This window comes from Talpa europaea (genome assembly GCF_964194135.1).
Source record: "Talpa europaea genome assembly, chromosome: 7".
NCBI lineage: Eukaryota > Metazoa > Chordata > Mammalia > Eulipotyphla > Talpidae > Talpa > Talpa europaea.
Window position 1 is genome coordinate 55,012,121 of NC_140074.1, and position 13,956 is coordinate 55,026,076.

At 38.2% G+C, this 13,956-nt stretch overlaps 1 protein-coding gene across 1 annotated transcript in view; it reads left to right on the top strand.

Annotated features, from left to right (window-relative positions):
- TMEFF1 (transmembrane protein with EGF like and two follistatin like domains 1) overlaps positions 1-13,956 on the top strand; it is a gene marked incomplete at both ends in the record, with an annotated part of 67,965 nt that overhangs the window by 47,175 nt on the left and 6,834 nt on the right. Inside the window, 3 exons of the mRNA XM_084236616.1 lie at positions 1,630-1,778; positions 3,531-3,596; positions 11,470-11,593. Of these exons, the coding sequence (XP_084092742.1) occupies positions 1,630-1,778; positions 3,531-3,596; positions 11,470-11,593 (339 nt within the window). The remainder of the gene's footprint in view (positions 1-1,629; positions 1,779-3,530; positions 3,597-11,469; positions 11,594-13,956) is intronic.

Below are 13,956 nucleotides of genomic sequence, written 5' to 3' on the forward strand. Positions count from 1 at the left end.
TGTGTGTGTGTGTGTGTAGGGAGAAAGAGTGTGAGTGTTGCTTAGTTTTCTCAGAACTGTATTTTGGAAAATGCCTGAGGACTAGGATAATAGACTTGTTTTTTTTTCCAGATGACATTCTGTTTGCGTCTGTCAATGGCCCCTTCCAGTCTTTGACACCTTAATATAAATTCTGGGCTTGAGAGTAGTATTTTAAGTTGTAATTACCCATGTGAGAACTGGCTTGTGGTTTTGAGGTCTTAGAGGGGATGTTTTTCTTCCCTTTATTCAATGGCATAGCTTCCCCCTTCCTCCTTTTAAACAGTTTCTTTGGAAAATGACAGCTCATTTTTAGTTAACCTCATGCTGAAAGCTTAACTTTTTGAAGTACCAACTTTCCTAGGGTCTCCAGACTGTCTCAGTTTATTTAGGTCAGTGTTTTTTGTCTCTTTCTCCCAGAGACCTGTAAAGCCAAAAAAGTTGATAATTGAATTTGCCCAGGTAGCATATGTGTCTAAAATGAAGATCAGCTTCAGCAAACTCAGTTGACCATTTTCTGCACTTGTCTTCATTTAACTTTTATCCTGCAGCTTCCTTATTTTCTTGCCAGTGCATATATTTAAGATAATGTTTTAAAAAAAATTATTATATTTTATTGCTTTCAGCAGGTTTGTACGTCCAGATTTCTAGTCCACCATGTTGCTGGAAACGAGAGTCTCTGTTTTTGTATTCTCAGCTAGAGTTTACTTTATTTAAAAAAAAAAAGATTTATTTATTTATGCATACAAGAGCTGGGGTGTAGGTCAGAGGTACGGGGGCGGGGTGAGAGGATTCACTGGAGACAGAGTTGGGAGCAGAAAAGGAGGATCTACTGAAATACACTGCTGAGGGTAGCAGCGTGCAAGACAGGAGAAGTTTGCTGTGCCATGTGGGTTAGTTCCCTGGCCAGGGATCGAACTTGTGCTTCAATGATTGCCTTTAGCTTCATAGTGCTGAGACTTAACCCTTTGGGCTATCAGGGATGCCCCACATTTACTTTTATTGAGTGACAGTGCCTTTGATTTCCTTGGCCTTGTCTCTAAGTTTCAGTATTCCATGGATACTCAGTTATCAAAGTTGATAGGCTGCTTGAAACATCTTTGAGGGGTTACATTTTACATGTTTTTTTTTTAATCTGTTAGGTTTTTTATCTTCCTGTTGTGTAAGTGAGGTGGTTATTATTATTACCTCTTTTTACAGATCAGTAAACTAAGACTTAGAGGAATAATCTGGATACAAAACTGGTTATTAGTTGTCAGTATTTAGATTCATGACGCCTCAATTTTGATTTCCTGTTACTATACTATGTTGCTTTTAATTTAATTTTGGCATCTCCTGAGTACTGTATCTATCTAGATTTGAAAATTCTAGAGAAACCACTAGATTGATAATATCTGGATGAAATTATCTCCAAATTTTCACTTGGAAAAATTTGTTAGCTGAGTGTCTACTTTGCTCTAAACTTTTATCAATGAATTAAAATATTGGCTTCAATTGCAGAAAGCAAAAAAAATAAAAAACCCAACAAAAAAGGAATTGCTTCTTTCATTGTTGCAGCATTGTGAAATGCTTTTGTTGTAAAATATAGGTGATTTTTGTCTTTTTCCACAGGTGTGTATGTAATATAGATTGCAGCGGATACAGTTTTAATCCTGTGTGTGCTTCTGATGGGAGTTCATATAATAATCCATGTTTTGTTCGAGAAGCATCTTGTATAAAGCAAGAACAAATTGATATAAGGCATCTTGGTCATTGCATAGGTAAAATCCATTCTATTTATCTAGAGATGTATCTTTAATATCTGTCTGTAATCTTATTTATATATTTTGGTAGTTTTCCAGATTTGTAAAATGAGAAATTTTTGTTGCTTTATTTTCTTTTATTACATTTTAGAACCTCTTTGTTCTGTTACTAATTTACATTTTTCATTTATTTATAGTCTTTTCAAGACACAAACCATATTTCTTGGTGGTTTGTTTACTACGCTAATCCTGTAATAATAGACTTGTAGATATATTTATAGTTTTTAAAGTTTTTCTCAAATTTGTAGCTTATAGCTGCTTAAGAATTAGCTTATTTTAATTATAGTGAAACTGTAAGTATTGCCATATACTTATTAATCTTTTTTTTCCTAGACCATTAGTTTACTTTGCTTTTACGTAAATTCTCTCTAGTTCTTGCCCATACATATTATATGTACTTTGAGATTTTGATGTGAAGTTATAGAATGTAGGGACAAATTATTACCTTCAGTTAAAAAATAGTTTTTGCCTTTCTTGCTTTTAGTCACATTTTAGAACCTATGATACCAACTAAGATTAGGTTTCCATTTCCATCCCTGACAGAAATATCTAGTAACTGAAGGCAGCGATTATAAACCTTTGCATAGTGACACCCATGTCGGCTAGGATAATGTATCATTTCCTGATAATACACAAGGGCTATCTTTCCTGCTTACGAGGTCCAACCACACTGCTCACATACTATCTCTTCCTTGTTTGGGCTTATTACAAGGATATGTTTATCTGAGCAAAGGGAAAAAACTCTTTGCGAAATATTCCACTGTTGATTGTGGTACTTCTGATTTAAGCTACCAGAGAATTCCCAAGAAACTCATCAGAGTATTTCCAGGTGGGGAGGAGTGGCACAGTAGAAGAAATCATGGTGATTGGCATCTCTTGTAGGTAGATGGTTACTTGGATTTAATCTTTAACAAGTGGTATGGCTTGTTTTTCTTACATAAGGTGGTATTTAGAGCTTAGGTAAAAGACTCCTGAGAGAAAGGAAACCTCTTCTGAGCAACTGGTGCATGGTTGAATGGTGCTACCCAGAAATTTAAATTCAGAGCAATTGGCCAAGCTTGAGAATTTTGTTAACTGATATTTATGCAGATTTAGGATTCTTTGGAAGTAACTGGTGCGTAACTTTTATCTTGGTCCCCTCTATAAGATTTCTATCCACTTCTAACTATACATTCCCTTTCCTCCCCCACTAAATATTGGGAAGCCAAAGCTGTGCTTTCCAACAGATATTTACGGTTCGCTTACTGTCTTCTCAGTCCAAGGACAGTTCACCAATCGGGGTCATTTTTATGGTAGATTTTGTCCTATACACTGCTGAGGTTCCACATTTATCTTAATCTGATGTGTTTCCAGGAAAACAGTAGTAGAAGGTAAATCTTGAGACCATTGTACCTTGGAGAAAGGGTTAAGCCTTTTTCTTCAGGGTATGTGTTATTTCAGTTTGTATAGGGAAGACTTTTTAAGCAGATGACATTTGAGTTAGGGTCTAAATGAAACTAGACTGTTCATCGTGCAAAGCACATCTATATCTGGGATGCCTTGAGGCCTGAAATTGAAAAGGCACAGTAGATCAAGCGAGTGGTGAACATGTGAGCAAAACAAGTGGACAGAGAGTTGGCAAGAACCTGGAGCATTTGGAATATTGGGGAGCTTTGTGGTGTGATTTAAACATCCTATGTGTCTTAATTTTAAAACTGTTTTCTCTTATAGACCCAGATGACAACAGTTTGTTGGGGAAAAAAGATGATGGACTACAATATCGACCAGATGTTAAAGGTACTGAATCATGATTTTCCAAATTTTGGCCAACTATTGAAATATGGTAATCGTTCTCAGTAGTTCTGTTTCCACTATAACCAGCCTTCCAACTTTGCTCTTTGTAGCAATATACTGCAGTAGCTAAGATGTGTCTCAGTTTAGTGTACTTTCAGATGTAATTTTTTAAATTGAAATTTTTATTGAGAGCATTGTAGATTCACATGCACTTGTAAGGAATTATGTAGAAAGATCCCTTGATGTATGCTTTTAAAATCTTTACTTCTCAGCAATCTATCATTAACATTTGCCCTTGGTGCCCAGGTCTTTGTGCCTTGTCTCCTTTATCTGGAACTTTTTACAGTTTCAGTCTAGCAGTCATTTCCTCTTGGGAAGTATTCCTTGACCCTTAAATCTAGATTAGGTACCTCTTTTATGTATACATAAAGGATATGTTGAGCATCTAATCTGCTCGAATTGAAATTTTTGCATATCTGTATCCTCCTCCCCTGTTGTGAGGGCAGGGCACTGTGTATTGTGTTCACTTTCATATCCCTCACTTAGCAGAATGTCTGGTGCATATGAAGGCAACCCCTAGTCTTGAAAGAATGGATACAAGTCAGAGAAGCTGTGGGATTTATTTATATAAAGTTTTACATGTAGTAAAGTTTAGAGCATAGATTGGATTCTGGGTGCCTTGTCCTCATATCCAGTGCTTTTCCACTTCTTGTTTCATATCCATTATTGTATTTGATTCTTACCGCTGCTCTGAGGGTATGGACTGTTGGGAACATTGAGATTCAGTGGCATTATGTCTGAATAAATGAAGCAGGTTGAGATCTTTGGACAGCTAGTTTGGGGCTTAAAATTGCTCTATCACAAGTGAATCTTCTAGGCATTTGTTTGTTCATACTTCTGGATAATTTTTTTTAGATGTGTGATATGCCTTTTATGGCTAATTTCTTAAAAGGATGCTAAGTGAGAATAATAGTGCCAATAATAGTACCAATCTAACAGATGCAAAAAAATTTAAAAAAAGATAATATATGTCAAGTGCTTAGGACAGTGTCTGATACTCATAAGTGGTAGCCATTATCATCATTGAATTCTCACTTGAATTATATCAAACCTGAATTAATTATAATCTTTGAATCCCTGAAATACCAGTTTCCTATGTTGATACAAAGACTATTTAAAATAGGAAATCTCCAGTGTTGTCGTAGATGATGTAATAGTACTTGACTGTGATAGGAAGGCTGTTTTCTAGTAAAACATTCAGACTTATGCAGTGTGTATGCCTAAAATATTTGTCTGCTTTTGATAAGATACCAGGGATAACTTAGTGCCTACACCACTTTTGAGATGTTGAAAAATATTTACTCATAAGAAATAATCTATAATTCAAATGAAATTATTATAATCTTGATAATTTATTATGTGCCTGTTTTATAGTGGCTATTTTGCATGACTACTGGTGGATATAAGATCTAATACATGATAACTATCTTTAAAGAGCTTGTTATATGTTGATGGTAAGAAATGCATATAACCTATGTCTAACAAAGTAGAAGTTGGTAATTATTATGAATTTAAGGTTAAAAAGTTCAATGGGAATTCAGAAAAGAAGAAATTATTGTTTGGTGGGTGGTAGTGAGGATTTTAGAAACTTATAGAAGAGGTAGACTTCTATCTGAACCTGAAAAGATGGTTAGGATTTCAACAGGTGTCACAGAATATGTAAGGTGAATGAAAGAGCAAGAACACAGTTGTGGATGCCAACATTGTGATAGAATGTGTTGGAGAATGGTAAGGGAGGGATCATTTTTTGGCTGGAAAGAGGTTAAAGTGAAATATAAGATTAAAAAATTTGGGACCAGATTGTATTGTGTCTTGAATGCTATGTTACCCTAGGGAATTCAAACTTTATTTTTAGGCAGTGGAGAATCATTAATTTGAAAAAGGGCAAAGCTACAGAATCAACCAGTTGGTTGAAACCTGGTGGGAACAGTGTGTTTACTTATATACATTGGATCAGAGGCAAAGAGATCTGTTAGGTAGACCCAAAAGGAACTGACATCTGCTTAGTTATGAGGGATAACAGTACAAGTTTGGATGCCTTGGGTGGGGGATTCTATTTATAGAGCTAGGGGTGTGGAGAAGGGAAAGGTGTTTGGGTGAAGATAGGGAGGAATTGATGGTGGAGGTAATTAGTTTTATTTTTGAGTTTGAGTTGCTTGTGGAACCCATCCAAGCGACTTTGTTCAGCATAAATTTACAAGTCAGTTCTTGAATACAGAAGTGATAACTGAAGTTGTGAGAATGAGAGAGATTATAGAGCAGCATTGTCTAGGACAGTTAGCTACTGGTCACATGTGGCTATTTAAGTTAATTAAAATGAGAGGCTTCATTTCTTAATCATACTAGCATCATTCCAGGGCAGGTTCATATGCCTCTGTTCACTCGATTATAATTCTTATTTTGCCTTTTTAAAGGTATAATTTGGGTACACTGACATGCATAATTGTTAATTATCAGTTTTGACAAATGAATACATACCCCCCCTGTACACAAGTAACATTCCCATCTATCCAGTAGGTTCCTTCATTTTGTATGACATTTTAATGTGACTATTTTTGTTCAAAGATATTTTCATACAGCCTAAATTCTAACCATAACACTTCCCCCTCCTCTTTTAAATTAAAGTGATATTGCATTATGATATTATGTAAATTTCAGGTGTATGGCATTAAAAATCAGCATGTGCACATACCACATTATGTTCACCACCCAGAGTCTAATTCTATCCATAATACAGTTATTCTTTTCACTTGTCCCTTATATTCTATTACCTATAACACCTTGTTATTACCTAAACTTATCACTTCATTCTTGAGCTTCACCTCATCCCAGCTCTCATCCCCTCTTTGACCTCACTTTCTCAGTGGTCTCTACACCTGCTGGCTGAGGGTATCAGAGCTCCTGAGATATTGATATTGTCCTTCTCATCACATGGTGACTCATATTTTTAATAGTTCGGTGAGGTCATTTAAAAATGGTCTTGATAAGTTCAACCTCATCAAAAGGTAAGGCTAGCCCTCAGTCACTGGAGGAAGGCCTGGGTGTGCTTTGGGGGCAGTAGTATCTTGACGTGGGCGGTCTGCTGCTGGATAGGTGTATGGCGGAGACCCAGAAGAGAGGAAGGTCCTTGGGAGCTGAGACTGGAGTGCTGGTCTGGAGGTGACAGTAGTGGGCGTAGCAGGGGACAGTGAAGGACAGGGGATCTAGCAAGGTGGCCTTGGCACATCAGCAAGATGAAAGGAGTATCTAAGGGAATATCTGAGGGGAGGGATGCATTTAGTCACATGAGAAAGGTGTTTGCCCAGGCAAAGTGAATAGGCTAGAAAAGGAAAAGTTAGGGCTGGTATGGAGAACAGTAGGGTTTAGAAATAAGAGGGCCGAGTGTGTCTGGAGGGTAAGTAGGAGTTTATACCTGAATAGATAGTTCTTTGATGGGGTCTACAGAGACTGGGGTTCTGGAAGGATGTATGGAGAGATATGTTAGTGATGAAGCTTGGGATGCATCGTAGCACAGGAGAACCAATAGTGTATTGAGGTTTTTTTAACTGTAGGGATTTGGAGAAATAATGAGCCCTAGAGTTACTGATACAGATTGATGCAGTGATTACTGCTGCTATATTGATGTAATTGTTATGGCCTCAGCTCCTTCCAGGCACATATCTTGGTGGTTCTTAGCAGCTTCTCACACTTTATTTGGGTTGTACGTTGATGGACCAGGACAGCCTGTGGAACATGCCTTTGCAGATAAGCCAACTGGCTTTGGGTTTTCTTATAACATCATCACTTAGAACCATACTTTCCTTTGTATTTGAAAACACTGCCGCTGGTGGTGGGTTTGTTTCTGGATGCTTCTATGGGCGGAAGGAGCCAGTGGGTGACTAAGAATACTTTTTATATTGCACACACATAAACATTGTTAAGAGACTAGCAGTTGCAGCTGTTCATGGAGCCTGTCACTACTTGCCTGAGGACATTGTTTAAACAGGACTGTTCTATGCCCAGTTCTTGCTGTGTGAGGCTCTATCTCTGCCAGGGCTTCTGGCACTGTGCTTTGTCATATCTTTAAAACATTTGATCTTTCCTTTTTGAAGTTAACTAATTTACCTTGCCTACAGAGCAGTGCTTGGACACTCCTTTTTTGTGTTTCCTACACATTCCCCAGGTAGCTTGGTGAAAGAATAGTATGTTGATTCAGAGCTTGCTTTCTGGAGTCAGAACTCTGAGCCTCAGTCATCACACCTGGAAAAGTAGATGTTACTGCCTAGTTCTGAATGTAAAATACTGTCGCTGAATTCACTGTCGATGTGGTCATGGCCATCAGTCTTTCTTTTGTTTTCTAGTTTCATTGTTGGTATCTGTGTTCATCATTGGTGAACGTAACCTCGCATGTTTGAGAGTGACATCAGTAAGATGTTCATCTGTTCAACAGTTAATGAGCAGCATTATATTCTGTGCCAGGGTCTTCACATATTTGTGTTATTCATCCTTGTCATAGCCCTGTTATTCTTATTTTGCAGATGAAAAAGCTGTGAGACTGTAAGAATTTGTGGCTCATGTAGAATAGCAGAGCAAGGACTAGAATTCAGACTTTCTGACCCTAAGCCCTGGTGTTCTTTTTCACATTTTCCAAAGAACGTTTTTCTTTTTATTTTACCCCCTCTGTTCCAGAATTCTGTTCTGCCTCTTTCCTTTCATTCTTGGCCTAATCTCCTTCAGAATATTTAAGCTATTCTTCAGCTATCACATTGGTGAACCTTCATATTTCTTCTCAAGTCTTGATCTTTTCTCTCCGTGCTAATTTCATATATTTAGTTGCTGTGGGAGAAGTTGCATTCCTCAAGTCACTTATGGCTTGCCTGCAAATGTTGAATAACATTTTTAGTTTGAAACCCTGTCAAGAAAAGTACGATGTCCTAAGTGTTAGGAATTACACAGAAATGAGTAATACAGGCATCTAGAGTCTCAAGAAGCTCACAGTCTCATGGCAGAGACTGATTTTAAAAATTCACTTATAACATAGTCGTGAGTGTTGTAGTGGAGGAGTTGAGTGCTCATGATGAAGGAGCCCTTAGGAGGAGGGCTTGATTTCTTTTGCTATGACAGAGTATAGTTGGGAGCCGGAGGAGCCTTTTTTTTAAAAAAGATTTATTTTTATTTATGCATACAAGAACTGGGGTGCAGGCCAGAGGTGTTGGGAATGAGAGGATTCACCAGAGACAGAGTGGGGAGCAGAACAGGAGGATCCACAGAAATGCACGGCTGAGGGGATCAGTGGGGGAGACAGGAGAGATCTGCTGCGCTATGTGGGTTTCTCCCTGGCCGGGAATTGAACTTATGCCACAGTGGCTGGCGATAGCTTGATAGTGCTGAGACTTTAATCCCTGCGCCACCAGGGAGGTCCCAAAGGAGACCTTATAGGTCTTTTGGGACAGGATATGTTTTAATTATTTTTATGTTCCTCAGTACCTAGCAGTGCCTGATATGTGGATGGTGTTCAGTAGGTGATAAATGAATAAGTCATATATTCTGCACTGTCCACCATGGTAACTGCTGGCACCTGTGGCTGACGAGCTCTGGAAATGTGGCCCCTCAGGACTGAGATGTGAGTGAAAAGTGCCTCCAGTGTGTGAAGACTTTTTTAAGAAAAAAGAGTAAAATATTAAAATATTCTTAAATTGTATATGGAAATAATATTTATTTGATAAATTGAGTCAATAAAATATATTAAAGTAATCTGTGTCTTTTTCTTAAAAATGTGGCTGCTAGAAAATACAGTAACACATATATGTCTCATCCTTCTGTTGGACAGTGTGGCTCTTCTTTATCTCCCTCAGAGAGAGGAAAACCACAAAGTTGGAAAGACAGCCTTAAAATTGAGATTTTGCAGGTTGAATTCCTTGACTTCTGCAATTCTCTTTTTAGGCATCAATTAGTTCAGTGTAAATACATTTTGAGGTAAAAGGGAATAACTTGTCTTGTTAGGGATACCATGACCTCTGTTTAAGTTCCTATCACTAAGTTTAATAATCACAAAGCTTTTTCGTATGTGAATTTTATCTCTAGAAAATCTGTGTTTTTGGTTCTCTGTTTTACATGTTTTCATACTTCCTCTTGTCTTACTTCTTTGCCTTTCCATTTCACACACAGACACACACACACACACACACACACACACACACACACACACACACACCTATTTCATTCCTTCTTAATTTGTTTGCATTAGCATTCTTCAAATTAACACCTTTATTTGTATTTTGTGGAGATAAGCCTTTGCTGTTACATGACGAGCTGTATAAATAACTGGTTGTTTTAATAGTCTTGTACATGCATTAATTGTCTCACATAATCCTCTCAAAACTACTTGAAGTACAGGGCCTATTGTGATCCTGATTTTGCAGTTATGAAATCTCAAGCTTAGAGAGGTAGTATGCTCAAGGTCACACTATTAATAATGCTCAGGATCTGTAAGCTGGAACTGTAATATAGAAATGGGAGGAGGCCTGGGAATTTTTCATACAGTTGGATAGGCCTGTAAACATTGGAGGAGCTCTCAGTCTAAAGAGCTGAGAATTAATGTATTAGTGTATATGCCAGAAAAAGACATATAAAAATCTATTTCAAGTTATGTGGATGAGTGTGTATTTGAATTTATGAGAGTATATATGAATGAATATGACTGACTTTGAAGACTGTCTTTCCTTCTTTTTTTTTTTTTAAAGATTTTTTTTTTAATAGAGGCATGTTTTTATTATTTATTTGTTTGTTTGTTTGTTTTGTTTATACAAGCACTGGGTAGAGTCAGAAGCGCGGGAGGGTGAGAGAATTCACCAGAGCCAGAGCAGGGAGCAGAGCAGGCAGAAGGACCGAAGTACACTGCTGAGGGGAGCAGCGGGCGGCAGGAGAGGTCTGCCCGCCATGTGGGACCCTCCTCCAGTGGCCGGGGAGCAGCCGGGGATCGAACCGGCTCCGCAGAGGCTGCGGGCAGCTTCGCAACCCAGCGCTCTACCGCTGCACCACCGGGGAGGCCCTGTCTTTCCTTCTTGACTCTATTTCTGATAATGGAATTACTTACCACACTTGCATTTTCTTCACTTCAGCTCAGTTCAGTTCAAATCAATATACTCAAGTCTGAAAAGATGTTCATCAAACCATGTTTTGATTCTCTTTGGAGAGAGATCGTATGTGATTTAAAATTTAAAAAAAATTCTCTATTGTATGAAAAATTTTCACTATAGCATATATTAAGAAAAATTACATACCTAGAAAAATTATATAAGAAGAATTACAAAGCTATTTTCATTTGGGGAAAAAAAATCTGTATGCTTTATAGTTTTCATCCCCCAAAAAACCTTTCACTCTTAAATTTCAGAATGCCATAACATGCTCTCTGCCATTCCAGTGTTCTCTGGCCTCAATTTCATAGCCCCCAGGTGAATGATTAGAGTAAATCAGTTCTTCAAAAGCCATTGCCTTATATGCCATCTCTTTGTCACAGAGGTGAGCTTTCTTCTAGAAGTGGCATTTATTTCTTTAGCAAAAATGTTTACTTTTCTTTGGCAGGTTTTTGAACAACAGTAGCTCATAGTGGTCACATCCTGCAAATCTTTTTATATGCTTTGAATTTAAGCAGTCTACTTGCTGTGTTTGTGGCACACTGGAACCTTGATTTTTATCCAACCCCCTATCTAATACATTTCCTTTCCAAATTACCCAGTAAGGGGTGAATTTATTTGCCGTCTCAGAACCTTGAAAAGTCCATATTTTTTCAATTTGCTTTTTTACCATTCAGTGACATGATTTATGTTCTTTTAAGATGCTAGTGATCAGGGAGAAGATGTTTATATGGGAAACCACATGCCTTGCCCTGAAAACCTCAATGGTTACTGCATCCATGGAAAATGTGAATTCATATATTCCACTCAGAAGGCTTCTTGTAGGTAAGTCATTAGCTCCAGAGGAGAGGTGAGAAATGTTTTCTATCAGTGGTTCATTGCTGTATAGAAGTTCATGAAATGTGGACTATTACCAGAAAGTAGTGTTTATTTGCAGTTGATTGAAAAATAAACTGGTAGCATCATTTGGAAAACATTGGGAAGTGATATGTGAAAACAAATATATTAGGATTTTGAGAGTACAGGCTTAACATTTTAATATGTTATAGGGCCTCCCCTGGTGGCGCAGCGGTTGAGCGCTGGGCTGCGAAGCTGCCCGCAGCCTCTGCAGTGCCGGCTCAATCTCCGGCCGCTGGCGAGGGTCCCACATGGCGCGACAGACCTCTCTTGTCTCGCCCGCTGCTCCCCTCAGCAGTGTATTTCGTTGGTCTGCCTGTTCTGTTCCCTGCTCTGGCTCTGGTGAATTCTTTCACCCTCCCGTGCTTCCGACTGTACCCAGTGCTTGTATAAATAAATAAATAAATCTTTAAAAAAATATATATATAATGTTATATATATTTTATTTTATTTTTTATGTTTTTTCCAAAGATTGATTTATTTATTCATACAAAAACTGGAGTACAGGACAGAGGTGTGGGGGGTGAGAGGATTCACCAGAAACAGAGTGGGGAGCAGAACAGGTGGATTGAGTGAAATACACTGCTGAGGGGAGCAGCGGGCAAGTCACGTTGCAGGTTGCTCCCTGGCCGAGGATTGAACTCATGCTGCAGTGGCTGCGGATGGCTTCGTAGGTTGCTTCTTAACCCCTTGTGCCACCAGGGAGGCCCATATATATTTTAATATAAAGATAAACATGCCATTTTCTAGGCACTGTTTTGGTCTGTCATGAAGTGATTGAATCCGTCACGAAGTGATTGAAGGACTAAAGTAGGTGTATTAAAAAAGAGAGGACATCTAGCTCAAATGAGATAAATCTTAAAATAGATTTCTAAAAATAAGGGGGTGGGGATATAGAACCAGGTGTGGAGTGAGAGGTGGAAATGGAACATGTGCAAATCATCAGCTGTCTGATTCAGAGAGGTATGTGACTTGTTCACATCAGCTGTTAGAAATTTAGAAATAGAGCTGAGACAAAACTCGATCTCATTTTCCAATACTCAACCTAATGATCTTAGTGCTTTTTGCTGTTCTGTGCCTGTGTGCATACAACACTGCTGTTTGGAGCTCATCCCCTGCTTTAGGTCGGTCTAGTTAGCTGAAACTTGTCCTTAGACAAGGCAGGGTTTTACATTGCTATCATTCTGCTCCCACTTCCCACCTGCAAGATTGCCAGGATCCCTTTTTCCTTTCTTAGTTGAAACATCAAAGCAAGGAGAAATACTGTTTTTTCCTTTTGTTCTGTCAGCTTGGAAGCCAGTGAAGCTTTCTCTCAAAGAAATAAAAGAAAGCTATTAGAAATGAGGTCTCTTGGTCCCTTCACTCTTTTAGCTCCCTTCTCCTGGTTCTTTCTTCTCCCTCTTCTTTTGCCTAAAACTCAAAGCAAAACAATGCAGAACACTATCAACCATTCATCGCAAAATCTTTGTTAAGGTTTAGGCTTTTGCCTCATTGAAAGTCCTTGTTTTTGAAGGAGCTAGGCTACCCGGGGCCTATCCTTAACATTTTAAAAATACAAGTATGTAAAAGAGAATGTACCAGTTTTAAAATAAAATCATACACTGGATTCCTCATTGATCCCACAGTGTATTCATGTCTTGATCAAAGTACTAAGGATGATAGGGAGGGATAGGAGAGGATGATGTCCTGGTGATGAAGTGGCACCAGGTCACTCTGCTGTGTTTTACTAATTGACGATAAGAGGGTTGACAGGTGTAGTGGTTAAGTCTTTGGGATGAGATACACCTGATTGGGCAATTATTGGTTATGCCCTTTAAAAGTTGCCTAAAATTTCTAAGACTTGTTTTCCTCATTTCTAAAATTATAAGAGTACCTGTCTGCCAGTGTTGTTAAAATTAAATAATGTATTTCAAGTACTTAGCACAGTGCATAGTTAATAATTCTCTATTGATATTTTTAGACTATTAGCTCTATTAGGTTCCAGACTCCGTTTTGTTAACACTGTCTTCCCAGGGCCTAACATAGGTCCTGTACCAATGACTAATTAGTAAATATTTTTTGAATGATGTGATGATTATCAACTTTTCCATCTTCTCCAGACCAGGGATATTTATTAATGCTAAAGAAACTTTCCGGCACACTTTAATACCTCAGAAGCAGTTGACCACCTTGTTTTGTTTATATTGTCTACAAGAATCAGGCCATAATGTCACATACATTTCCACTAGTAGGTGGGTGCAGTAAACAGTAAACTGGCAGGGAGGAAACACCTTTAACTTCCATCCTCTTAT